We start from the raw sequence: 27,684 nt of genomic DNA on the forward strand, positions 1-27,684 counted from the left end.
TTGTGATCTTGACCTAGTTCCTAGTATGATTCAAGACTTGCTACCTTGGATATACTTAGGACGCGCGCATCTATGTTATGTATGTATGGTACAAGCCGGGGCCCTAATTATGTTGATATTATGTTCAAGTATATATATGTAAGAAGAAAATGGTTTTAAAAGATCATGAGACATACACATGTTTTTCGGATACATGTTTTTAAAATCATGATGCATATGATCTATGATTATGTTGTGTTGAGGCTATGATTTAAGATATGCCATGATATGATTATGTTATGTTTCATGCTATGTTTTAAGAGATGATATGCCATGATATGATTATGTTATGTTTCATGCTATGTTTTAAGAGATGATATGCCATGACTAGTTACAATGTTAGTTATGTTGCATGATAAGCTTAAAGAGTATGATATGTTATGCCATGACTAGTTGAGATCATGTTAAGTTGAGACATTATTTGATTATGTGTTGATTGTTGGTTTTAGTGAGTAGGAAAGGAACTTACTGAGCCATGAGTGCTCATAGCTTACTTTCCTTGTGCCACAGATAAAGGAAAAAGTTGGATGAGTTAAAGGAGCAGCAGGAGGAGCAACGAAGATGTGTGTGGCGGTGGCTAGGCAACTAATTAAGAACCTGCTTTAAAACTTTTAAGAACTATGCTTTGGTTTTGTGAAATGTAATACAATATGGGTGACTTGATGTTGAGTTTTTATTTATTTTGTTATCATGTTATAAAACTATGTTAGTGTAGTTCGGTTTTAATTAAGTTAAGAAAAATAATTTTAAATCTTCCGCTGTAATATGTACGTAGAGTATCGTAGCCCCGTCCCTTGTTGACAGCAGGGAGGGCGGGCGTTACAGATAGAGTCGCGATGCTTCTGGCTGTGCCAAAAGCTTTCCGCACGACGCTACCGGTGCCGCTGGAAGCAACGTCGGACTTCGCCGGACTCATCCGGCGAAGCTTCCGGCAGCGCCGGAGCCCTCCCGCGAGCCGCCGGTGGCGGCCCGTGGCGTCCGCCATCCGCGCCGTCGCGCAAGTCGCGAGACTCGCGACAGAGACACGTTTTTAGCGTTTTTTTTTTCTTTTTTAATTTTTTTTTTAGATTTAATAAATTAAAACAATTCCTAACTCCTAACGGGGATAATTTTAATAATAAGGTTGAGTTCATAAACCCTAATAAAATTAAGATCCCAATTAAATATATTTAAAATTTATCTTTTTTATAATAAATATTATTAATTTATATAAAAAAAATTTAAATATATAAAATTCTAATAACCATTATTAATTTATATAATCATATTTAAATATATAAATAATATATTTAATTTTTTTAAATAAATAATATTAAATATTAATTTATATATTAACATATTAAAAAAATTATAATAAATATTATCATTTATCACTTTATCAGATTTAAAAATATAAAAATATTTAAAATTAAAAAACATATAATACATATTAATAAATTAATAAATCATATTTAATTATTTATAAATTATAAATTTTATATATTATAAATTTATATTAATCGGATTTATACATATTAAAATTATATTAAAATTTTAAAATTTTTAATAAATATTATTAATTTATATAAATCATATTTATAAATTTTATATATTATAAATGTATATTAATCGGATTTATAAATATTAATTATTAAAATTATATTAAAATTTTTAAAATTCTAATAAATATTATTAATTTATATAAATCAGTTTTAAAAATATGAAAATTAAATTAAAATTTTAAAAATTCTAATAAATATTATTAATTTATATATAAGTATATAACAGATTTAATAATATAAAAAATATATTTAAAATTAAATTTATTTAAACAAATATCTAATAAATTTTATTAATTAGAATAAGATATATAAAAAAATATTCTCAGACTTATTAATGACTTAATGTTATATTTCATATTTTCATTATTTTGTATTGTATATTTGTATGGTATAATTAAATTTTATTATCATATTATATTTTGTTATATATAAATTTTTTTTCCTTCAAATTATCTGTTATCAATGGCAAGCAATCCATCTTCGACAGCATCTGTCACTCAACCCGAATCCGGAATTCTTAGAAGAAAACAAATGACATCGGATGGGAGTTTGGGATATTGATTGATCCTAAGAACCTCGACAAAATTAAATATAAGTTATGTGGAAAAGCAATGTCAGGAGGAGTGTATAGGATAAAGGAGCACATTGGTAATATACCTGGAAATGTATCGGGTTGTCGAAAAGCATCTCAAGAAGACAAAAATAAGTGCAAACAGGCTATTTTAGAAGGGAGGAACAGAAAGAAGAACAAAATAATGGAAGAACAAAGTTGTAGAGCAGAGGTGGCTATTTCCGTAGATGAAGAAGAAGGTCTTGAAATTGAAGGGATAGATGGAGTTAAAAAACCTCTTCCACTTGGCCCCATGGATAGATATGCATCGGCAATTGCTCCAGAAAATGCAGGCTCCAGTGGAAGTAAAGTACTTCGGCAAAAAAATATAAATGAGGCTCTTTTCAAAGAAAGAACTCAACAAGTTCAACAATATGTTGGGAGATGGGTTTATGAAAATGGAATCTCATTCAATGCTGTTGATAATGATAGCTTCAAGTAACTAATGGAGGCAGTGGGTCAATTTGGATCAGGATTCAAGCCTCCAACTCAATATCAACTTAGGGAGCCACTATTGAAAGCCGAAGTTGAAAGAACAAAACAATTGCTGAAGAAACATAAAGAAGAATGGGCAAAGAATGGATGCTCGATCATGACAGATGCATGGAGTGATAGAAAAGAAGAAGCATCTTAAATTTGTGTGTTAATTGGAAGGAGGGTACTATATTTTTAGAGTCTAAGGAGTCTTCAGAGGAGGCACATACAGCTGAACTTATTTTTGAGTATGTTGACAAGTGTGTTGAACAAGTAGGAGCTCAGAATATTGTTCAGATTGTTACAGACAATGTCACCAACAATATGGCTGCAGCTAAATTGATGAGAGAAAAACGACCCGGGATCTTTTGGAGTTCATGTGCAACTCACACTATTAATCTCATGCTTGAAAGTATTGGCAAACTTTCACGATATAAAAAGGTGATTGAGCAGTCCAAAGCTTTTACCATTTTCATCTATGCTCACCATAAGAGTTTATCATTGATGAGAAGTTTCACGAAGAAGAGAGGCATAGTCCGACCAGGACTTACCAGGTTTGCATCAAATTTCCTCACATTGCAAAGTTTGATTGAAAAAAAAGCTAGTTTAAAGGTCATGTTTACAAGTGATATGTGGGAGAAATGTAAATGGTCAAAAACAAACAAAGGAAAATTGGCTTACTCTACAGTGATGAGCATGAGTTTTTGGAATGGTGTAACACTTTGTTTGAAAATATTTGCTCCTTTGGTAAGAGTTCTTCGATTGGTAGATGGAGATAGAAAGCCATCGATGGGGTTTCTATATGGGAAGCTTCTTCAAGCTAAAGAAGATATCAAGGTGGCTTTGAATAACGTGAAATCAAATTATCAGCCTATCATAGTCATTATTGAGTCAAAAATGAAGGATAGACTTGATACATCATTGCATACCACTGCATTTTTGTTGAATCCTTATTTTTACTACAAAGATAGTTCGATTGCTCTTTATGAGGAGGTCGCGATGGGGATTTTTGAATGCATGGAAACTTTGCATGCCAATGAGTTAGATTTACAAGATACAATTATTAACAAGGAATTTCCAAAATATAGAAATAAGACTGGGTTATTTGGAAAAACATTGGCAGCAAAAGCATGTGAAAAAAATGATGATACAGTTGATCCATGTGCATGGTGGAGTACATACGGTGCTCACACACTTAACTTGCTAAGGGTGGCATTGAGGATACTTTCATTAACTACAAGTTCATCTGGGTGTGAAAGAAATTGGAGTACATTTGAAGGAGTAAATTTTAAACTTTCAATCTACTCTTTAATTAAATTAGTTATAATTTTTAACGTCTATATTCTATATTCAGGTACTAACTATAGTATTTACTTTCTCTGTTTTTTTAGATTCACACAAAGAAAAGAAATAGGTTGGATGCCAACAGGTTGAACAATCTAGTATTTGTCCAATTTAATGCTAGATTGTTGAACAAACAAAAAAGAGAAAAAGAAAAAAATGTTGATGTCCTTCTTGCAAAAGATGCTTCAAATGCACAAGGTTGGATTGTGGATGGTGGGGAAGATGATGAAGTTGAACTAGGTTCCGGGCTCACTTGGCAAATGATTGATGAAGCAAGTGGAGCAGATGAAAATCTACAACCCCGAAGAAGCTCCAGAGTGAGAGAACTCCATGAAGATGATTTTGAATCCGAAGAAGAAGACGAGGATCACAATAATGATATTGAGTTTGTGTCCGATGAAGAACAAGTTATTGAAAATTATGGAGAAGAAGAAGAAGAATAAATATGAGTCTATGAGATATTATTAGTTTTCCCAATTTTGAACTCATTTTGTTAAGACATGATTTATGTTATTTAACAATTATATTTTGCTTAGTGGTTACTAGTTCACAATGCATTGTAATCTTGAATTGAACTATTGCTACTATTTTCCAATGTTCTACTGTTTACTATATGATTATGATAACTTACTGCATGTTCATTTTTTTGTATTGGAAAATATGTATTTATTTCAGCATACATAGTTAGATCTTTATTGCTATGAAATTGTTTAAGACAACATTTAGATTTACATATAACATTGTCCACAGTCCACATGAAACAAGGGATACCGAGGAATCCGCCTAGCGGCGCCTAGTCCCCGCCTAGGCGGCCTAGGCGCTAGGCACTGGTCTACCGCCCGACTAGCGCCTAGAGAATTTTAGAACCTTGCTAAACCCCCATGGAATATCAAGAGTCAAGTCTCTTGATCTCCTTCATGAGATGGCATTTGGTCAAGTCAAACTTGACCAAATGAAGAAGCCTTGATGATGTGGCATTGGTCAAGTCAAAGTCAAGTCAAAACTTGACTCTTCATTCTTCCTACTTAAGTCAAGTTAAACTTGACCACTTCTCTCCCTTGGTTGATCTAATCTAACCATTGGTTCAAGTCAATTTTAATTTAATGAATCTCTATTCATTGAATTAAATTAATTAAATGAGTCTAAGTCCAAATTAGACTCACTTAACTAATTAACCAAATTGAGTCCAACTCAATTAGCTCAATTTGGATTACTCTTAATCCAATTTGGTTCATCACATGAACCTAATCCTTTAGGTTCATCTAATAAACCTAATCTCCATCTAATTGCCCTTTGTGTGTGACCCTATAGGTTCTTGTAACGTTGGCAATGCTCCTAAACTCATTTAGAAGCATAAGTAATGAGCGGTATCTAGCAACACATCATTACTACCCAAGTTACAAGAATGTTGAGATCCAACATCACCTTGTGACTACTAATTGTGACTCCTCACAATATATGACATTGTCCTTCTATCCTAGACATCTAGATTGATCAATATGAGGCATAGACCATGTCATCCTCTAATCAATCTAAATCTTGAATCCCAAGTAGACTCACTCAATCAAATGAGCTCAATATTTCATATTGACTCATTTGGGCATGGCCATGCACTTAGTGGTCTCACTCTATCAAGAATATCGATGTCACTCCCGTCATATAGGAGGGATAGATCTCATTTACATCACTCACATCCCTCTGCATAATTCGTTACATACCCCGTAATCGTCTTTATAGTCCATCCAGTTACGGGTGACGTTTGACGAAACCAAAGTACGTAACTCCTTATGTAGGGAACCATGGTGACTTCAGGTCCAAGGACTAGTAGTCATACTAATAGCCACATGAGAAAGTATATGACACTCATATAACGATTCATGATACTTTCTCATGGCGGGTTATTAGTATACATTCTCTAATGCATACCCATGTGTCAACTTGATATCTCTATATCCATGACTTGTGAGATCAAGTCATCGAGTTGACCTACATGCTAGTCTCGTCGCATTAACATTGTCCCTTAATGTTAATACTCGACTAGGAATGATTAAGAGTAGTGTTCCCTATATCATCTCACTATCGATTCAACCAATCGATTGATATAGGTAAGAACTTTCTACTCAAGGACGCTATTATGCTTAGTTATTTGACACCAATACAAGTAAGCATAATAACCATAAACAAATGCCTTTATATATATAAGAATATGATACAATGAGTCCATACAACAATCATCAAATGATTGGCTCTAGGGCTCTAACTAACAACACGGTCATACTTCCTCTCCAGAGATAAACCCGGGGCAAGTCGTGCCTCCTCCAGTAGCTATCCGGGAGTGGCTGTGTGAAACCACACGGTTGTGCCTCCTTCCAGAGCCCAACCAAGGCCAAGCTATACCAAATGGCACAGCCATGACAAAGATCCAGAGAAGAACCAGACAGGAGTCGTGCTTTGAGGCACGGGTATGCCTCCCCATCCAAGGGAGACACGCCCTAGCTGTGCCTAGGGGCACGGTTGTGACACGGGCCGGGCATGGTATAAAAGGGGCTTCTCCCCCTTTTGACTCATCTTATGTTCTAATCTAGGGTTCTCCCACTTGGGGAACCCTAGAGCCTCTATCTCCAGTTGATTTTAATGATCTGTCCATCTCCAGAACTAGGATTCCATCCAAGAAACCAATGACGCATCTCTATCTCATGTTTTGGATTGTAGGATGGTTAATTTCTTGTCTCTTGATTGTATTTCCTATGCAATGGAGTAGATCTCCAGATCTAGGATGTAGGGAGTAATTGTGATGGTTGATTGATGTATGAACTATGTATATGTCATTTCCTTGTATAATGAAGTGTTCATATCATGTTCTATATGTGTTATGCTTTGTATGTGTTTGACGAAATGTGTGTGAGGTCAATACATTAAGATGTAGAGTTTTGGTCACCGTGCAGAGGGGATACTTTGGTTTGTTTAACCGGGGCCCTGTGACAGAGGGTATCCTTTACTCTCTAGGGTATCGTCCTTGAAAGGGAGGACAATTCCCTACAAGGGAAGCTAATTAGAGTGTAGAGAGTTTCTCCCGGATTAATGTTAGGAAGTGACTTATGTAATCTAAATTTATATGACCGAGGGTTTGTAAAAGAGGGTAACCCTTTAACCGGACTTTCTAGGTTACCTCTTCTACTTAGTTGCATTAATCTACCATTAAAAAGTAAATCAGATAACTCTAGAATTGTATGACCGAGAGGTCTTAGGGTAATCTTTTACTCGGACTTTCTAAAATTGCTTCTTTACTTAATAGCATTAAAACTTGGGTAAACTCTCCGATGCAATTTTTGCGGGATTGAGCTGAACTTTAGTTAGAAATTCTACAAGAGTGTAGGTATGGAGGTAAGGAGATGAACAATGCACAAGGACATTAACTAGCGTCATAGTGAAACCAAACTCCTAAAATCATTCATCCACCATCCAACTCCTCTTTATTCACTTGCGCTCACACTCTTTCCCTCTCTCTTCTCTCTCTTTCCTCCTCTCTCTCTTTTCTCAATCTCTCTCAAGCGTTAGTGACAAAACCACCCTTCGATTGTCTAGATAATTCGTCATGTGAATTCAACTAGTGCTTAATCAATAGTCCCTGGATCGATATGTTTATTTCTGATAACGTAACCGTGCACTTACGGTAGCATAACAGTGGGACTACACATAGGCGGAGAGTTGAACTTAAGTAAGTTTAAGCTGAGGATTTAGTCGACCGAAGGTGATTTAGTTGCCTAAGTTGACTAAACAATCAATTAAAGTTGATTAGCCAACAAACTAAATATTTTTGTCCATGACTAAGTCAATTGGGTAGTTGACTGGGTTAGATTCAATCCACCAAGCATAGTTGATTTGGAAAGGAAGACTATGATTAGCTGATTACTTATGTGATATAGTGATTTAGTTGACTAGAAGTTGATCAAATGACTACAGTATCTATAGCGGAACAACATACTAGCACAATTAGTGATACAGTCGACTAGCTTAAATCATTAGTCGATTAGATTCCATTGGAAAGTAGATTTCATGCTAAAGCATGGCTACAGTGGAAGACTATAAATATGCACTAAGTGGAACTCGCAAAGATTAACTGAAACTCCTTATTCCTAACCTCCTAAGTTCAATTCTTTAGTGCTCATAGTCTTTATTTAAGCTCCACACTTTATATTGTCTTCTTTGCAATCAACTTTTATGTTTATAAGAAGAAAATTGTAGGAGGTTTTTCTATCTCCAAAAGGATCCAATGAAGGAGAAAGGATAGCGGATCTCATAGAGTAACTCACTGATGAGTAATTGACTGTGAAGTAGGAATCAAGATTCTGAATCACGTCAAAGAATTTTTAGCATTGCTTAGTCTTTAATTTTTTGTTTTGTTGTTTTTGCTGCATTACTTATCTTTGTATATCTAAGCAAGCAATTTTAAGGAAGGCTATTCACATCCCCTCCCTCAGCTTCATCATTTGGTCAAACACGGGAACTAAGGCTCACACAAGGAAATCTTACACAAACAATTGAAAGTGGAAAATTTTCATTGGTTGGAACTGAGAATTACATGGAGACTAGACTTTCATAGACTTAATTCTAATAAAAACCATGAAAGAAATATAAGCAAATCAAGAAATTTAATTATCCTTATTAATGTACTACCCAGAATGAAAGATAATAAATCAAAATATACTAATTATTAAACCATTCAAATTGGAATTCAAAATTCAAATATTATCAAATTAAATTTTATTTTTCGCATCCTTCTCCTCACCAAGAAGAACTCAACTCTGTTGAATAGAGAGATGGGACTTTTAAATCAAAATGCATGGTACTGCATGACATTTATAAATAGATCAGATGTTGTTGTTCCATTTGTTTAAGCAGCAAGGTGACAAAGCTCAACTTCAATAATCGAAGCACCATCAAACTCCAATTTCCAATCAACTAAGTACCTTTAAATGTTTTCATGAGGAGCTACCACTACCTGAGTATCCACAATACACTAAATCTAAGTGGGTTGTGTCATGGATGAGAGCACAAGAACCAAACTGTGTGAAAGCATGATCTATAGGTAAACCAACATAAAGGGAGAAACACTTGAATGTTTGCCTCTCTCTCGGTATGATAATAAATCCACAACAGTTAAAATCGAACTAATATTCAAATTAACAATTAGTCAATAACATATACACTAGAAACATTCTTTTTCACAATTCAAAAAGATCTAAAGGTGAAAGGCTCTTTTTTTTTTATAGTGTTTAAAACCTTACATTTGTAGCCTTGTAAGGCAACAGTGACCATGCCCCTCTCAAAGGGGAGTCACCCATCCTTCCACATAGTCGAGGGATCACCGCGTTCCCTACCCGACTACCCCCATGTCGCCTTGCATTGCCTCCACATCGTTGTGTTGCCCTACACCACCTTTTTCTTGAGATGCCACGGCATCTCATGGCCCTCCACTGGCATTTTCCTCCAATCCAAGCTTTTCACCGCCCCTTCCCTTCAATCCAAGGCCTCCACTACCTTCTATCACCTAGTTGTAATCCTCGACGCCTCCTCTTGCAAAGATTCGGCTGCATTAGAGCATCCACATCAGATACCCTATTCAAAAATTTTACCTTAAATTTTAGATAGAGTAATTAAAAAATCTTTACATCAACTACCCTATCGATTCCCTAAATTATGCATTTATGGACAGTACTTCTCTAAATTAGGAAATGGATTCCATTCCCTAAACATTATAGAGGAGAGAGAAGAAATAGGGAAGCTGATATATGATGTATTGAAAAGTGGATATCTAAATTTAATAAAGTAACTTTTTTACCCTAAATTATGCATTTTGGATAGGGAAGCTGGTGTGGAGGTCTTAGCCTCGTTTCCTCTTCTGTAAGAGCCTAAGCAACCCTCTTCCTCCTCTTGTAACAGCTATCAACCACCACCCACCACCTTTGTCTTGAGATGGCCCTACACTGGCACTTTCCTTTGGTCCAAGCTTTCCACCATCCCTTCCCTCCAATCCAGGGCTTCCACTACCTTCTATCACCTAGCTGTAAGCTTCAATGCCCCCTCTTCCAATTGCAAGATTCGGCTACAGTAGCCTCGTTCCCTCTTCTATAGGAGCCCAAGCAGCCCTCTTCCTCCTCTTATAGCAGATATCAACCACCACTATGCTTCCCTTATCCAGCAACAATGAGCACCCATATATATATATATAGTCCCCTCGGGACGGTCTAGTGGCTAGCGCATGAGGTGTTGCCACCATGAGGTCTGGGGTTCAAATCTCGGCAAAGCTGAGATAAATGCCTCCCTTATGTGTTAGTCATTATTCCAAAGGCTAGTAGTCATCCGTGATTTACCTCCTCCGTGTTGACCCTGAGAGGATTGACGGGGCGCTGGGGGCAAACATATTCGCCTTTTACCACCATATATATATATATATAAAACCAACTTTTCCTCTTCCCAAAAAGCTTGCGCAACCAGCAAACTCTAGTTGCAGCCAGCATTCCTACTCTTGTGACGAGGCAAGACACTCTTGACCCTTCGCTTGTGTTTGCATAATCAATCAAGAGAAGGGTTGCATTGAATTATAATCAATCAGAGATAAGTAAAAGATTATGCTTTATCATTTGAGTTCCTTTCCTTCTATAAATATCTTCATGTCAAGAAGTTCCCCAAATCCTTCACATATATGCATTAGCAAGTTGCTAAGGTGTGTTGAGAGCACAATCACTGCCATCTCTAATCAGGAAGAACTCCAAACTAAGCGATAAGAAATTAACACTTAGCTCAGCAATCTTTGTTCATATATACACTAAATTAACATTCTCACGCTGTTGCTTATTTGCTCCTGTTGCCCCTATAGCTTATCATGTGTGTTCTCGACCTTGGCAGCCACACTCTTGTCCCTCTTGTTCATCTTTCCCTCGAGATGAAACCATGCTCTTGTTGGTCCACATCTCCTTACTCCCTCAGCTGCAACTTCATCCAAAGCTTGGATCAACTGCGCATCTCTAATCAGTGATCACACTCACCTTTCTTTCCTTGTGTTGCTGTCACTACTCACCACAGTGATCTCATAGAACAACCACCAGCATAGTGATGTTGCCTGAATTGTGGCAACCAGAGTGGCCTGAGCACAAACTATTCTGATACCAGTAATGTGGATATTATTTCCAGAGGCCCGTGTGACTGCTTTAGGATGATTGGTGCCAAGGAAAGTCAATTTTCCCCGATTCTCAAGCTTTATGATTCGATTCTTCCTATATGCTATCGTTAGATAAAAGCTCACTACAAGATTACAATGGAAAAAAAACAAAAAAGACAAACTATCAGATGTGAGACTGATCCCTCCACACAGCACTATCGCATCATATGCCTTATGCATGACTGATCCCTCCCCAATATAGTAGGCAAGATGGCTAGAGCAACATATCTGGAGTTCATCTAATAACCCAAAATGAGTCCCTTTGCTATGTCATGACTTGTTAAGGCAGAGAATGCATTCTCAAACAACATATTTGGTGTTTACCTAAATAAGGCACTTTGCCATGTCAGGTCTAGTTCAATGACTTGAGTGATATGGTCGAGAACAGCAGACTTGCCCAAGCCACTGAGCAAGTGCAGACCGAATCTCTTGTCATTCTAAAGCATCCCTTCGTGCACAAGAAGGCGACATATCAATGTCCCAGGATAAAGGAAAAATATTTATAAAATGTTGAAATAATTGCAAAACGTACACTCAAAGAGGTCACATGGACTTCATATGACTCACATCCTACAAAATCAATGACTCTACCAAACATTCTAGTCGCATCATATGGACCTGAATGGCTGACTAGAGGTGATAAATTAGGGCATCTACCTTATTGAGGATGACTCTACCAAACATTTCTCAATAGCGTGGAGTCCAACAAGTGGTGTCTCAACTCCAACAATTTCCAAAATGGCTTGAACCAAGAACAAATATAGCACAGAAGCAGTGTCAAATAGTCCTGAAGGGCATTATTTAAAGAACAAGATTGTTTCAAATACTCAAAGGAAAAAAGACAAGCAAGGTTTGTTTTTCCATTATAATTATTATAATTAGTATTCTCACCTGCAGTAAACAGGGTGAATGTTCCAAAAGGGTGAGTTGAGGAAGACCACGTTAGAGATGATGATATCTGTAGAATGCATAAGCTCCAAAAGGTTTGGTCTAGTAAAACGCAAGTTCCTCCGTCTCCACATATTCCACCACAAATCACCTTGGCCATCAATTGTCCCATTCTCACCTGTTGAAATTACAGTTAGGTGCAAAACCAGTAGCTGTGTATGTAAATTGATGGAAAGTTAAGGAGTGCATAATGAGAATAGAAAAAAACAACAATGAAAGAACTATAAATTTGACTATTGAGGTTGAGGAGGCTAAAATACTAAAGGTATGAAGGCTTGGCCATGGGTGATGAGATTGACGAGACAAAATACTAGAATGAAGGCTTGATGAAACAAAAAAAAACTTAGGGAAACTATATAATTGATGGCAAGAAAATGACAACAGAATTGACTTCAAATCCCCTAATGGTCTTCCTGAAGCATGAAAATCCTCAAATATTTTCCACAGTACTTGGAAGTTGTATTCCGTACAAAGTTGTGCATGTGAACCAGAGTTGCATTACTTGAATTTGTGAAATAGTTATGAGATCTTCAATTTGGTAACACAAATAAGATGTTTTCCCAAAAAACATGCAAGATTCATCTTAGTAAAATTTTTGTTGCTAACCTAGGCAGGCAGCTTGTTAAGCTGTAAACAAAACCAACAACGTTCTGTACAGTAGATCATGTAGGCGAAATCTTGTTATTGCTTGGTAATCACTTCAAAAACTAAATAGAAAATGAATCAAGAATTACAGAAATGAGGAGATATGTATGTAAATTGGTGTGATGGTGATCCGAATTGCCCTACCCAAATCTAAGGTGTTTGCAAGGCTTTCTTAATGTTTCTTTAGAGCTTCATCATTGGGCAAAGAAAGAGTAGAAACTACTTTCTACTCTTTCTCTGTGGTTTGGCAAAGAGTCTGTGGTATTATACTTGTAGAATTTAGGGAAAGAAATTATTGTATTGCTTCTCAATGAAATAATCATTACACAGAACTAAACTGACTACATGTAATACTTAATAAACTGCAATACCTTTAGTACTCATCCACAAGATAGGTCCAGCTTGTAAAATACATTAAGACATAACATAATCTAGACATAACAAGGAAACAAGACATACTACTCTCATGCAAGAAAAACAAAACTTAAGAAATTAATAGAGAACATGATCACTTTGAGTATAGATCAACTACCAATAATATCTTTAACATCAAATCACCTCTTCAACAAAGTGTTAGTGTCAGCCCTAAGAGTCAATCATGAAATAATTGATATGAGATTATTGTATCATATTTTAAATAAAAGACAACATTTTGTGTTTATTATATTTGCTTTAAATCTGTGCAAGCTTGAATAAATATAATAATGTCCTATAATGGTAGGTTAGCATATCAATTAGTTGAATTGATTGTGAGAGAATATATAGAACACCACTCTCAATTGTTCCTAGTCAAGTATTAATATACAAGGGCAATATTAATGCATTGAGACTAGCATGACTTAATCTCACAAGTTATGCATATAAAATATCAAGTTAACACATGGGTATATATTAGAGAATATGTACTGAATTGACCGTCATGAGAATGTTTCATGGATTATTATATGAGTGTCATAAATATTCTCATTATGACTATTAGTATAAATAGTCTTTTGACCTGGAGTCACTACATCCCTACATAAGGAGTTGTATGTTTTAGTATGTCACATGTAACAAGGTTAATTATAAAGTTGTTTGCAATAAGTTATGCAAAGGGATATAAATAGAATTTATCCCAGCATGGGAGAGATAAGATATTGCAATAAGTTTGCAATAAGTTATACTGAGATGAACCCTTACACTAATAAAATTCATTACGATATCATTCTTAGTAGACTCTTGCTTTATGATCTCTCTATAACCCAGCATGGGAGAGAAAACACTTATATCTTTAAATACAATGACAAAACATCAAGTTGTTATGACAAAATCTAACCAGTCAAACCAAAATCTAAGTCGGCTCAATCTTCAAGACAGCCCCCTCACCTCTTCCCATAGTGTTAATTTGAAAAGAATGAAAGGACTTAGGAATGATAATAGCCTTAGTTGCTCAACACCTTGAGGTTGGCCCCGCCACCTCAAGAAGGTTCTTAGATGAGTATCAGGAAGTAACTCACAAGGAGTTACCTAACAAACTAACACCTTGGCATATAGTTATAATTTACCTTTTACATAGATCACACAATTGCCAATTGCCAAGTACTCTACACTACTGCATAATTCCTATAGAATGTGTTAAACTAAATAGGCAAGCATGAGCCCTTATGTGTTCGAATCTCCCTCAGGTGTTGAACATTGAAAGATTCGGATGCTTCTTATAGCTGTCAAAACTTAATCGTCAGCTGTCGAAACTTGCTCAGACTTACTCCACTATATTTCTCCTTAAGGGCTACCCAGACTGCATGAGCCGTAAAATACGACTCGTATTCAAAAACTAGGTCATCAATTATTGAATTAATCAATATTCCCTTAGCAGTGGAGTCCTTCTCCTTCCATGCCTTATAGGCATCAAGATCTCGTCTGTTCTGTAGTGGGATCATCTACAGGTTCTTACATAACTTGTTTTATAGCCTCAAGAACTTCTTTTCCTCACGAACATATTGTAGCTTGAGCTGTCAGATTTTGTAGTTATCCTCATATAATTTCTCTCTGTTATTGAGTTTAGCTATGATATTTTTATTTGTCATGATCTAATATAAATAAACATATTATTTAGTATTCAGTGTAATTCATATGCTGCAATTTATGATTGACTCAATGTTAATTTGAGTTGGTTTACAAAATCAAGTAATAACTACATTTTCACTCATCATTCGTATGATCAATCAATTCAACATCAATACTATTGCATACATCCCAACAAATGAACTAATCATTATTCTATCATGATTTGTTTAATTAAATGAACTAATCATTTAATAAAATAAACTAATCATTTATCATGTATCATGTAGATTAATCAGTATATAAACGAACATATCATTCACATGAACATGCTGCATATTGTTAACATATAACAAACTGACGTGAACTAAATAGACTAATATTGTTCATATATAATGACAGTAATAATAATAATAACAAAACTCTAACAAACTAGATAGGCTAACACCACTTCCACTAGAACAGACACTAGTGCAGTGACCAACATAATCCCCTTAAACTTGGATTCATTTGAGGTAATTTCAGATAGACCAACTTCAAGATTTTCAATTTGATCTATCATCGAAACTTCTTCAGAATCCTCCTCAGATTCTTCAGGATCCTCCTCTAGATCCTTCTCAAATTCTTCAGGATCTTCCTCTAGGAACTCATGGTGAAGTAGTTCCACACACAACTATGCATATAAGATTCTCCCATTGGAGAGCCTCCATATTTGGTGTGCTACCACCTTTGGATTCTCCGACAGTGAACAAATGAATGTCCAGATCCTATAATTATCCAAGCTTGGAAACTTTTCTTGTTCGAGTTTCCAGGACTGGTAATTATCTGTGTCATCTATAAATTAAAATTAAATAAGTCAGTACAAAATCAACTAACCAGTACAAAACCGGCTTAATTCAATTTATACAGACATAGAACCAATATTATTAATCAAGAAAAATAAATCTTCTTGATTTTCAGGAGTCTAAATTGATTGACCCATTTGATCGGTCGATTAGGAATCCAAGTCCTGAGCTCAATCCAATCTCCTCGTTAGAACTAATCTAATTGGACAGGGATTTTCTGTACCTATGTTCTGTTATTATTTAATCAAAGTCCATTTTAGCCAATCTCAGACTTATTGATCAAACTCAAGTCCGTTTGATCAACCCAATGTCTATTGGATTAAGTCTGACCCATTAGAACAAATCTAATCTATTTGATCAAATTTGACTGGTCCAAGCCTTATTAAATCAACCCAAATCGATTCTGGTTTGGATCAAACTAGTTCGGTTAAACCAAATAATGGTTTGAACAAAACCGATGTCTAATTGAACCATCATAGTCTAATTAAATCAATCAATGATTTAAATCAAATCTGGGTCTAATTAGACCAATCTGGTCTGGTTAAACCTACTAATAGTTTGAACCAGACCTGGGTCTGATTTGAATTAAAGTGGTTCAAACCAATTTAGTTTGGTTCAGTGAAACAGATTCGTTTTAAGTCAAACTCAACCAATTAATTAAATCTAGTCTCAATTAATTAATTGACATGTCATGCAATGCAATAAAAAACAAATTACGTTTTATTAATATGCATTTAACATGCATTAATAACAAACGTTATTTTGTTTTTCATGAAACCATGTCTTCTGCCCAACGCCGAAGCATGCCCGCTTCTTCTACCGAAGCCATGCCCACAAGCACATCGATGTCATTTCTGTCACCCCATGCAATGGCGAGGTTGCCGACTACTACAATCAATTGCCGATCTTCTAGTGTCGTTTCTAGCGCTAGCCGGTCGGACACCTATGGTTATCCTCTCGACTTGGTCGTCGGTGTTTACAACCGTTTCTATGTGACAAACACGTGGTCGGCAGCAGTCGCTGATTCTTTTCATGCGAGGCGACTGGTATTTCCCAGCACCCGGCAATGGTGGCAGATCGCGACACTATCGCGATTTCACTTTTGATGATAGCTCCGTCGGCGATTTCTTCAGCGATGAACATGTGCATACCATTCGAACAAAGGTATATTTGCACAGATCTCTTGGCTTATCATTTTAGGCGTTTAATATAACAGATCTACGTGTATACTACCTACATGCACAAATCTATATTTGTGATCTTGGCTTATCACGGTAACAAATCATGCAAGCAAAAAGATCCATCATGCATTCTTAAAACTAAGGCAACGCTCTGATACCATTGTTGATAGTTCTAAAGCATGAAAAATACATAAATACAAAAACTATAAAACTCACAGTGATCTCCCGTAGTAAATCTTAATCTTCGCTTTTCATACAAAACGAAAAACTCACAGTGATGCTCGGAGAAGAAGATTGGAGAAAATATCGAAGAATAACTTGCTGTCGAAAGAACGATCACGAACAAATCGAAAAACTCTTCAAGATTCCACAAGCCAAATCCCTCTCTAATGGATGTTCTTCTCTTACAATCTTGCGCACACAGACAAACCTTGCACAGAGACCTTTCAGATATGGGACGAACCTGACTTTACACAAACCTTGCACACAGCAAGATCCTGCAAAACTCCCCTTTTCTTCATTGGCTTGGACGCATATATATTAGAGGAAGATGACTCTTCCTCTCCCTCTATTAATAGAAGAATTAAATGAGCTAGAAGATCAAGGGGAAGGGGTGCCCTTTCATCTTCTTAACTCCAACAAGCGCTCCCCTAACCAATCGAAGTCATGATTGCATCTTAATTGTTGTAAATAGGTCTTCTAAAATTGCAGCAAATGATGCAACTTATATCTAAGTTACGTTGTTCTATGAAGAGGTTGTTAGATAAGATGAGTTATCCACATCAATAGTGGTAGATACAGATGTTAAGCTTGTTAGTTATTTTGAAAGATCATTTAAAGATTATTTGGAACACAACTCAAATTCGCATTTGTATGACACCCTAGATTGATGGTCAAACTCAAATTATTAACTGTTGCTTATAAATCCTACTTAGATGCCTAGTAGGAAACTTTAAGCTCAAGGATATGTGATTTTGTCTTGCCCATTGTCAAGTTTGTTTATAATAGATCCATAAATCTTTCTATGGGTAAAAGCTCATTAAGGGTCATCTATAGCTCTACACTTCATCATCTAGTTAATTTTATTTCATTATAATCATTTAACTACCTACCACCTTTCTAAGCCAACTGAGGGCATTTCTAAGTGTATCCGAAAGATACATATTCATGGTAGGAGAAAACTTGCACAGAATAGTGAACTCTATAAAATTCACATCATAATCAAAAGGAATACAATATAGGAGAATATGTTGTTAATTGCATTTGTCCTGAGTGATTCCCTGAAAACACACATATAAAACTTCATGGTCAATCCATGGGCCCATTCCCTATTGTGAGGAAAATAGTTTCTAATGCTTACATTATCGATTTACCACTTAAAGTAAACATTAGTCCATTTTTCAGTATAGAGGATCTAATATCGTGAGGAGCATTCGAGCCCCTTTCTTTGTTGGTTGATTTGCCTATAAGTAGTACTCTAACTACTTTGGTGCCAACTCTTCCCACCCACTATAGTCATCCCATGTTACTAAGAATGTGATTCATATTCAAACAGTAGCACCTCATGGAAGCATTAAAAGATATTTAGTCCACTAAAAATGATTCATAGACATAGAAGATGAATGAATCATAAAAAAGAAATTACAACACATAGCACTCGGATTTATTTGTTGAGATTCAACAAAAGTAACTAGAACCATCTTCTAGAGAGGCACACTTCACCCTTATGTGGGGGGTGGAAGAGTTGACGAAACATACTTCTACCTTGCTAGAAAAAGTTGAGTTCTTCTTACTAGGGAAGAATAACATAGTATTTTTTAATTAATCATTAGAGATTTTTAGGATTTTCAATGTCAATAGGAGTTTTATCAATTCAATTATTTAATTTTTAAAAGAGTTGCTTGGCGTTGTTAGGGTTTCAGATAGCTCAGTCATGTTTTTTCAAAGATCTGATCATAATCTCGATCAATATAAGGGGTTAGAATCCCATGCACAGAATTATCTTTCAATTTAACCAAATTTTCCCTCTTCGTTCAACAAGAGTTTGTGTTTTAGCGACACAATTTGTTCGTTATGCATCAAATTCATAGAATGATAATCCAAAATTGCGAAAAGACTTCATAAGCCTTTTGTGTCAAAAGTTGGTTCGCCTCATGGGTTACATGGTAGAACCCATTTCTCATATGTTGTGTGGGTATATGTGGAAATATGCATCCCAATATTTCAGTTAAGGAGAAACCTGAACCTAAGGTGTTTCCAAGGCTTTCTTAGTGTCTCTCTGGAACTAAGCCATTTTCATCTTGCACAGGGTTTTTTTTTTTTTCTAAACACAAAATTAGCCAGCTTTAAGTCTTTGGTGCAGAACATGACAAACAAAAGTTCTTTAAAATTGCTACAAACCAATCAAAGTAGCTTTGCTGGTATCTCCTGATATAATGGTTTGCAGTGTAATGAAAGTAGCAACCAATAGTAGCAGACACAGAATAAGCTAAACCTATTGTGTAAGTATATATGCCAACCACCACAGTAGTAATAAATATCAAAATCACTTCTGCAAAAGCACACCTGTTATTATCACATCATGAAGCTTATTGCCGTGAATGAAACTCATATATCTCCCACCTGGTAGTTCTCTTCCTCTTCCATATGATGGTAAAGGATCAATCAGTGGCCAACTTGATGTATCCTGCAAAATGGATCATTCAGGATGGCAGAAGGGGATTCAAGCAACCCAACCATTACTGAGTCAACGACCAAACCACACACTAAAATTAATAGAAATGAAAAATAAAGAATACTGAGACCACATGATTGCGACTCCAGAATCAAATAATTGTCCTTTGAACAAATAAAATTGTTACGTAAAAAAGGGAGATAGAAATATAACCTGTGTGGCACTGATGACGGCACCCTGGGCAAGGAAGAGCGTCATGTGGCTGGTGAGGTTGAAGGCCCCAGTAAGCCAGACACCGGAAGGGACGTAAAGAAGGGTTCCACCTGGTGCATTCCTTTGCTCAATCCAGGCGACCGCGCTCACGAAAGCCTCTGTGTTGAGAGTGCGCCCATCTCCAACCCCTCCAAAGTCTGTAATCGACACCACCTCACCCCGTTTCTTCATCGGCACGATCCCAGAGCACGTTTCATCCCCTTCCGCCGCCACAAAGGCGCCGCCTTGTAACAGCGCCAGTAGAATAGCCAACAGCAGGCGCGCCATTAGCAGCCTCCCCGCCATTTTTTGCGAGCGAAGAGATTCTCAAATCTAAGAGTAAAGCAAAAAGAAAAAGGTGTTTTCATCCCTTTCTTCGAGTTCGACTTGCACAAAGAAATTACAAAATAAGGTCGGACATGCTTCTGAAACCACAAAACCAGCTCTGAACGGAAGAACCTACCAAGATCCTACATCGGAAAAATCCAAGAGTGATATAGATCCAGCAAACCTGCGAAACTCTCTGTAAAAAAACATCTTGCCATTGTTTTTAGATTCATTAATGGATCTTTTACGAGGAGGCTGGGGACGAGGAAGAAGAATCCAAAAGGCACAAAGTGGAGAACCAATCCAAACGCAAAGAAGAAAAAGAAGAGAGAGAAAATTCCAAAGCGAGAATCGCAGAAGATGTACCACCTTGACCTCCTCCGGAATTAAAGAAGTGCAGAAAGAAGGGCTTTGTCGGAGAGCGCGTGTTTCGAGCTCGCAGCGCTTTCTCCGGAGTTGCTCCTAATCGGCTCTTGCAGCTCTATTGGAACTGGAAGTCGTATTAAAGGTAAAGGAAGACGACCGACAGCGGAATGGGGCTTCGACCCCTGTCGTCAAGTGCTGGTGCGCTTGTAACGGCAGCTGGCTGTTTCTGCGGGACATGGAAACCGCGGCAGTTTTGTTTCGTAAGGTTTTTTCTGTTTTTTTTTTTAATCCAAAGCCACCCGCTATTCAGATAATTCTAATAAGTTAACGAGTCAAATTTAAACCGAGCTCAAAAATATTCGAGTTTAATAGTATTTAGTTTGAACCCGTGAGAATATGTTAATTTAGAGATTTGTGAATCTGTTTGTTATAGTAAACGATGATTTTAGTTATTTCAAATATCTCTCATAGTTCATCTTCATAATTTGTGAACATCTTTGTTATTAAAAAAAGATACCTTATAAATTTTACATGAGTAATTGTAAGTGACATCTGTGATCAAAAATTCAAATTTGTATTTTTCTCTCTCATCTGCATATAACAATTTTCTTTTTTTTTTCTTTTATTGAATGTTATTGATTTCTATAAATCAACATTATCCATCTTACAAATTAGTACCAAGATGATGTTGGTTTGTACCGTGGGCATCACTTTAGTTTTTACAAACCAACACCAAAGTTTGATGGTACTGGTTCGATGATGACAGCACCACCTTAATACTGATTTGTAGAAATTAGCACTACCTTACATGTAATCAAATGAGAGCTTAGGGTGTAGCCGAGTTGGTTATCATATGGTAAATTTGTAGAATTGAGCAAGGGTTGAATCTTGGTAAAAGACCGAGGAACTACCCTGCTATATGATCGCTAATTCGATTTCTTGATTTACTCTCTCACAATAGTGTGGGTAGTCGTAAGGGGTCGCCAGCATAACGAATTTCACCTTTTGCATAAAAAGAGAGAGAAGAGTTGTTGCATGTAAAAGAGAGAAATAAAAATTAGGTTTTGACTGTGTTAGATTGTCTACGTTGAATGCCCTCATAGTATATATATATATATATATATATATATAGTAATTTTAGCCTGGGCAACGTGTGTGAGCGCCTCACTATAGGGGAGGTGCCTCTAGTGAATGGAGGTGTCTCCCATACAGTGAGGCACCCATGTGCATCGCCTAAAATATCAAAGCTTTATATATAGAGAAAGAAAGAGAGAGATAAATAATATCATGTTTGATGTCTCCTACGCGACCGTGAGTGACATCTGACGTAGACGATCTGATGCGACCAAAACCTAATTTTTTAAATCTCTCTCTTATTTGCATGTAACAATTTTTCTCTTTTTCCTCTTAAATTAAAATAAAAATCTCTTTTCTCTCTCCTATGATTACATGCACCCATCACTGTGACGCTAGTTTTTAAAAGTGATGTAATTACTACAACGCGTAGAAGCTACAATGTAGTAGCTGCTACAACATTGTAGTAGTTATTGTATGGTGGCAAAAGGCGAATACGTTCCCTCCAGCACCCCCGCCAACCCGTCCCAGGACCAACACAGAAGAGGTAAATCACGGGCGGCTACTTGCCTTTGGAATACTAACTAGCACATAAGGGAGACATTTACCTCGGCTTTGCCAAGATTCGAACCCTAGATCTCAGGGTGGCAACACCTCATGTGCTAGCCACTAGACCGTCCCGAGGGGACAGCAGTTATTATATACTACAATTACAAGTAGCTGCTACAATATTGTAGTAACTACTATACAGTAATTACTACATATTATAGCCAACATGTAGCAGCAGCTATACCAAATTTAAAAATCAACATCACAGTGATTGTTACATGTAATTACAGGAGAGAGTAGAGAGAAGAGATAATTTTATATTTATTTAAAAAGAAAAAGAGAAAAGTTATTATATATATATATATATATATATATATATATATAGCTCGATTCAATTACACCCCTAAATTCATATATCCTCCCAAGTAAATTCGACAAGTGCTCGTGCCAAGCCCATGGCGTCCAAGTTTCACAATCCCAAAACTAGGGGTATAAATGAACCAAGCCGCTCATGAGCTATTCGAAACTCTATTCGATAAAAGCTCGTTTAATGAGGCTGGTTAAGATAAACAAACCAAGATCAAGTTTCATACTCGTTAGCTCGTGAACATATTCGTTAAGCTAATGAATCAACTTTTAAATAAAAAAATAATAGATTTGATGTTGAATTCATATATTTTACACTCTATGTCTTGGCCATTTGCACTAATGGCTAGTAGCCACCCGTGATTTACCTCCTCCATGTTGGCCTAGGGACGGGTTGGCGGGGGGGCGCTAGGGGCGAGCGAATCGCCTTTTTGCCACATATAGAAAAATATATTAAATTTATTTATTAAAATAAAATTATAAATTTTAATAAGAATATTATAATTTTTCTAAATATATAATTTAGTTTTGAATGAGTATTTAAATTTATAATTTATATTTATTAAACTCGTTTAGTCTCGATAAAAGTTTAAATAAGCTCGTGAGCCATGAATATATTCGTTAAGTAAAATTCGAGCTCGGTTCAATTATAAATAAATTAAATTTAAATATTCAAGAGTTTAATTTAGCTTGACTCGATTACACCCTTACTGTAAATCTACCACACATGAAATTTACTTTCTGGGTTGAGTTTTCAATCATCATTTTTGAATTTATGTCATGTGTTTTACCGCAGGTGCGGTGCTCGGGGGCTATTTCTATATATGAGATGCTACTCGGGCAGTCTCTATTAAATGAAAATGGTCCGTTGTTAATTTTTTTTATTAGTCAAGTTTTTTATGATATTTTTCTTTATATGAAGTTTTTTAAAAATATTTTTCACGGTTACGGCTTATTTCTATTTATAGAATTTTTTATTTTCTACGATTTCTCAATTTACACCTCAATCTATTTGAAACGTTTTACATATTTGAAATTCTCACTATAATTGTTTGATAAAGTATGGCGTTAGATAAATCAACAATTCATCACTCAATTGGACAAATTAAGTAAGCTTCTAGATACAGACAGTCCCACCAAATTATGTCAATGAAATTGTGTTGTTCATTGTGTTCAAGAGGACAACTAGGGTCCCCTTTTGTGTATAAGGGCAACTAGATAGATAAGAAAGAATCTTAATGGATAACAAAGCAACTTGAAGACGATAGAGATTACACAGTTTGTATAGGGGGCAAACAATTCTTTATGAGATGAACTCTACAAAGAGATGATATATAACAGAATCCAATGATCTTTACCATTGTTTGCATATGGAAATTATTTACAACCAGTTGTTTAGGAACTTGAAGTTTAGTACATTGATTTCACTATTGCCAAAGAGCATAAACTATGCCTCTGTTTGATAGTAACATACCAGCTAATTATTGTCAAATGATGGATACAGAGTAACAACTAATATAAGTGAAGATGACAAAATACTTGCAAACGGTCCATACTATATAGTATACATGATTTTATGTACTGTTATAACAAGCCATGTAGGGCCACACATGGTTTGAGCTAAGAGGACCACTGCCACACTTCCATTGGACTTATCTGCACGGGTATTGGTACAGAAGTTAAGGCGTTCGTGAACTTATAGTGGAGGAGCCGAGACGGGTAATATTCAACTTAAGTCATGAACGACGATTCAATTGACTAAAAATTATCATTAGTCAACTGGTGATTGAGTTATCAAATAGTCAACTCAAGTGAATCAAACATTGAATAGAATATTTTTGTTCGTGCTTGAGTTGACTACACATTCAACTAATTTGATATTATTGGACTGATGATGATGAATATAAAGTCGACTAATGATATGATAGAAACGTCATAGCCTTTAATTTGAACATCAATGATTTGATGACCTTATAGCTATAATGGATTAGTCAATTGATAGAGTCAGTGACAGATTAGGAGTTGTTATGATCGAAAAAGTAATCGACTGATAATGAATCAAGCCGACTAACCAATGCCGACACAATATAACCGTAAATTGAAGTTGAAGAGGGTTGAAGTCTAGACTAAGGGGAACATTTGAAGGCTAGCATTCCTAAGATATTATTTTGATCATTTGAGCTCACTTACGCACTCTTCCTCTTAATTCTTTAGTTTTTGTAATATTGCAAAACATTTGAATTCAAGAAAACTATGAAGGCGAGAATCTAATGGTCCTTTAGTAAGAAGGAAGGTTTCTAAACCAAGATGTTAGCGTTTGTATTATTCCTTCTCTCATTTCCGATGCATAACTTATATTAAATCAAGATAAGTCATACATGAGATATTAAAAGCGATGCACACTTTATATTAAGTTAATCTTCCTAAGTTATATATAAGACCTGTGAATTAAAGAACAACCAGTATCCACCCCCAGTCCCCACTAATTTCTCTACCATTCATCATATTTATTCTATGTGGCAAAGGGCGTCTTGCTCACTCCAAGTATTCCAAATCATCAGCCCATTGCGAGATGAAAAGAGTAAATCATGTTAACCAAGTGATCTCTAAATGAGAGGGATTTTATTCACCAAAAGATTATTCTCCAAAGATTCGACTCCTGCTCTACTATCTAAGTACTAACTCGACTTTGTCTGTGGGGTATATCATCACATTCATTTTATTATAGTATAAAGGCGATTACGTTCATCCAGACGTCCCTCATAGTCCGTCCTCAGTTATGTAAAGAGAGATAAATCATGAGATCAGCTTATACCCAACCGTCAAATGACTAGAAGATAGAAATAATTTTTCCCTAAAGATATGTGATCCCGTCCGAAAGCTGAATCGGATGAGAGAGCCGGTGATGAGGGTAAGGACGTTGATGAAAAGAGGACCAGATATAGGGCATGTGGGGACATTGCAAGCTCTTTCTCCTTACAGCGGAGCGATGTGGGGGTGAAGGAAAGGTTACCGATGGTACCCACGAACCTGCGCACATGCAGAGAAATCGCAGGGGGGTTAGAGCAAGAACCAGGGTACAAATCCCTAGCGCAGGCTCTCCGACGCTCAAGTTAAGAGCATCATAAAGTGAAAAGTGTCGAAATAAGAAGATGAACAGTAGTACTATAGTAGATGTGTATGTGTGCACGTACCTGACTAACGGAGAAAATCCCCCTTTTATACTATTTCTCATAACCTCTGTGACGATGAAGCATCAGAGAATGTTGGGTGTTAGGGCATGTCGGGTGATGGCTGAAGTATGACGAACTCTCATTGGGTAGAGGAAGGTTTTACGATATGCAGGGGCAAAGTATCAGAATATTCTCTGATGGATAGTAGTTATTCTTTGACAAGTAGTTATGATTTCCTGACAATGTTGTCTCTCAACAATAGCTCGACCATGTAAGAAGTCAACTAGGTGTAGATTGGGGCAGTGCCCAGGAGAAAATGAGCAACTAAGCCCTGGGGTCCGGCCAACTAAGAAGTCGACCGAGTGTAGACTAGGGCGGTGCTTAGGAGAAAATGAGGGGATTGAACCCTGGGGGCTCGACTAGCTAAGAAGCCGACCGGGTGTAGACTAGAGCGGTGCCCAGGAGGAAATGAGGGGACTAAGCCCTGGGGGCCTGACCAACTAAGAAGTTGATCGGGTATATATCGAGAGTCGTGTCTATGAGGTGAGAGAACTAAGTCCAAGAAGAATTTCTCGGTCTTGACTATACTTCCTTTTTTGGACCAGCCAGAATTTTTTCACCCTTGACCACCACCCCTCTTTTACTTTTGACCATTATGTCATATTGACTATTGACTTTCTCATTGTACTGGCCCCTCCATTATACACCATATCACAAGCCTCCCTTTCAAGTCTAGTCAAAGGAGGCTTATGGTTGACTAACTAAACTCGAGTTCTATTGTTGTCCCATTGTGTGACCGGGCATCAACTCCAATGACATTTCTTTGAAGCCATTTCACGTGGTGCCTTTTTCGCAGAAACGTCCTTCCGTTGTTTTAATGCAAGGTAGGATGTTGGCGATAGCATATCAGGGTAATAATTTGCTCATCTCTCCCATCATAAATGTCGTTTTATAGGTGATCATCACGTGTGCTACCAACTCTATTTTGAGGTAGTGGTTGATGTATGCCTTTCCGCACGGTTGATGATAACTCCCCCTCTCTAATCTGATGGCTACCCGTAATAGGATTGTTTCGATTGCACGGTTCATATTCCTGGGCATCCTCAGAATCCTAGTTTTAAAACCTTAAGTGCTATGGAGAATAACCCATTTATGCTTTGTCTTCTCTAACCTTCGGCCCCTACGATTGCTTGTGCATCCTCTTCCCTGTAAGTGCTCCTTCTCCGCCTACTCTTTTCTTCGACCTTCTCCCTTCTCTACTCCTTGATAATGGCTCAAGAAACGCTGGCCCCCTAGTACGCCATCTTCCGTTCTGATTTTTATGGTTATGACCTCACGTCCGCTAGGTTGAACCTAAAGATCCCATAATCTTTTACCTTCACATTCCTGACCCTCAAGACCACCTTCATCGTCTTCCACCTAGCTTTATCACTTTCTTCAAGGGTCAACTTAACGTCGATCTATGATTTCCCATTCCTCCATTTTTTCTGACCTAAGCCAATATTTCCACTTTCCCCCCTCTTAGTTTGCACCCAATACCTTATGCGCTATGTGCGAAATAGTAATCATATGTCATTTATACGATATCCCTTTATCCCCACGTCTCTTTCATTATTTTTATTATCTCAAAAAATTAGAACCATGAGTTTTCATGGTCCAGTCCCGACCTAAATCAGTGCTCTTTAAGAACATGTCCTCCTCTAATAAGGGATGAAAATCTCATTTCTTCTTTATTCAATCCCCTGCGCCCATACTTTAGGGGACCATCATCACAAGCCTGCCTGTGCTGCTGCTTCAGAGAAGTTGATACACATGTAGTTTCTCCACCCCTCCTTGCTACGTAAAAGCCTTCTTCATATATTTGGACCGAGTCCCGTCAGTGCATCACTCCCTAATCTCTTCGTAAACCTAGGTAACTTAGCTCTTACATCCTCACCGACTGAGATTTTTTTCTTTTTACACAGAGGAAATCCTGTTTAAGAACTTCACCCTCAACTCCTCGAAGTTAAAG

General features: G+C 36.7%; 1 protein-coding gene across 4 annotated transcripts in view; it reads right to left on the minus strand.

The window, feature by feature from the left end:
- The window catches only part of LOC121992391 (probable polygalacturonase), a 45,944-nt gene extending 25,255 nt beyond the window's left edge, over positions 1 to 20,689 (minus strand). The window contains exons 1-5 of one of the 4 annotated variants that reach the window (XM_042546723.1): positions 20,515 to 20,689; positions 20,282 to 20,329; positions 19,780 to 20,151; positions 19,458 to 19,578; positions 12,122 to 12,296 (exon numbers count right to left, since the gene is read on the minus strand). In XM_042546723.1, the coding sequence (XP_042402657.1) occupies positions 12,122 to 12,296; positions 19,458 to 19,578; positions 19,780 to 20,124 (641 nt within the window). In that variant the 5' untranslated portion in view covers positions 20,125 to 20,151; positions 20,282 to 20,329; positions 20,515 to 20,689. Of the gene's footprint in view, positions 1 to 12,121; positions 12,297 to 19,457; positions 19,579 to 19,779; positions 20,152 to 20,281; positions 20,342 to 20,511 lie in introns of all 4 variants that reach the window. The other 3 variants (XM_042546720.1, XM_042546724.1, XM_042546722.1) reach the window with 3 other exon arrangements.
- Positions 20,690 to 27,684: the final 6,995 nt, after the last annotated feature.

The sequence above is a fragment of the Zingiber officinale genome, chromosome 6B (genome assembly GCF_018446385.1).
Source record: "Zingiber officinale cultivar Zhangliang chromosome 6B, Zo_v1.1, whole genome shotgun sequence".
NCBI classification, from domain to species: domain Eukaryota; kingdom Viridiplantae; phylum Streptophyta; class Magnoliopsida; order Zingiberales; family Zingiberaceae; genus Zingiber; species Zingiber officinale.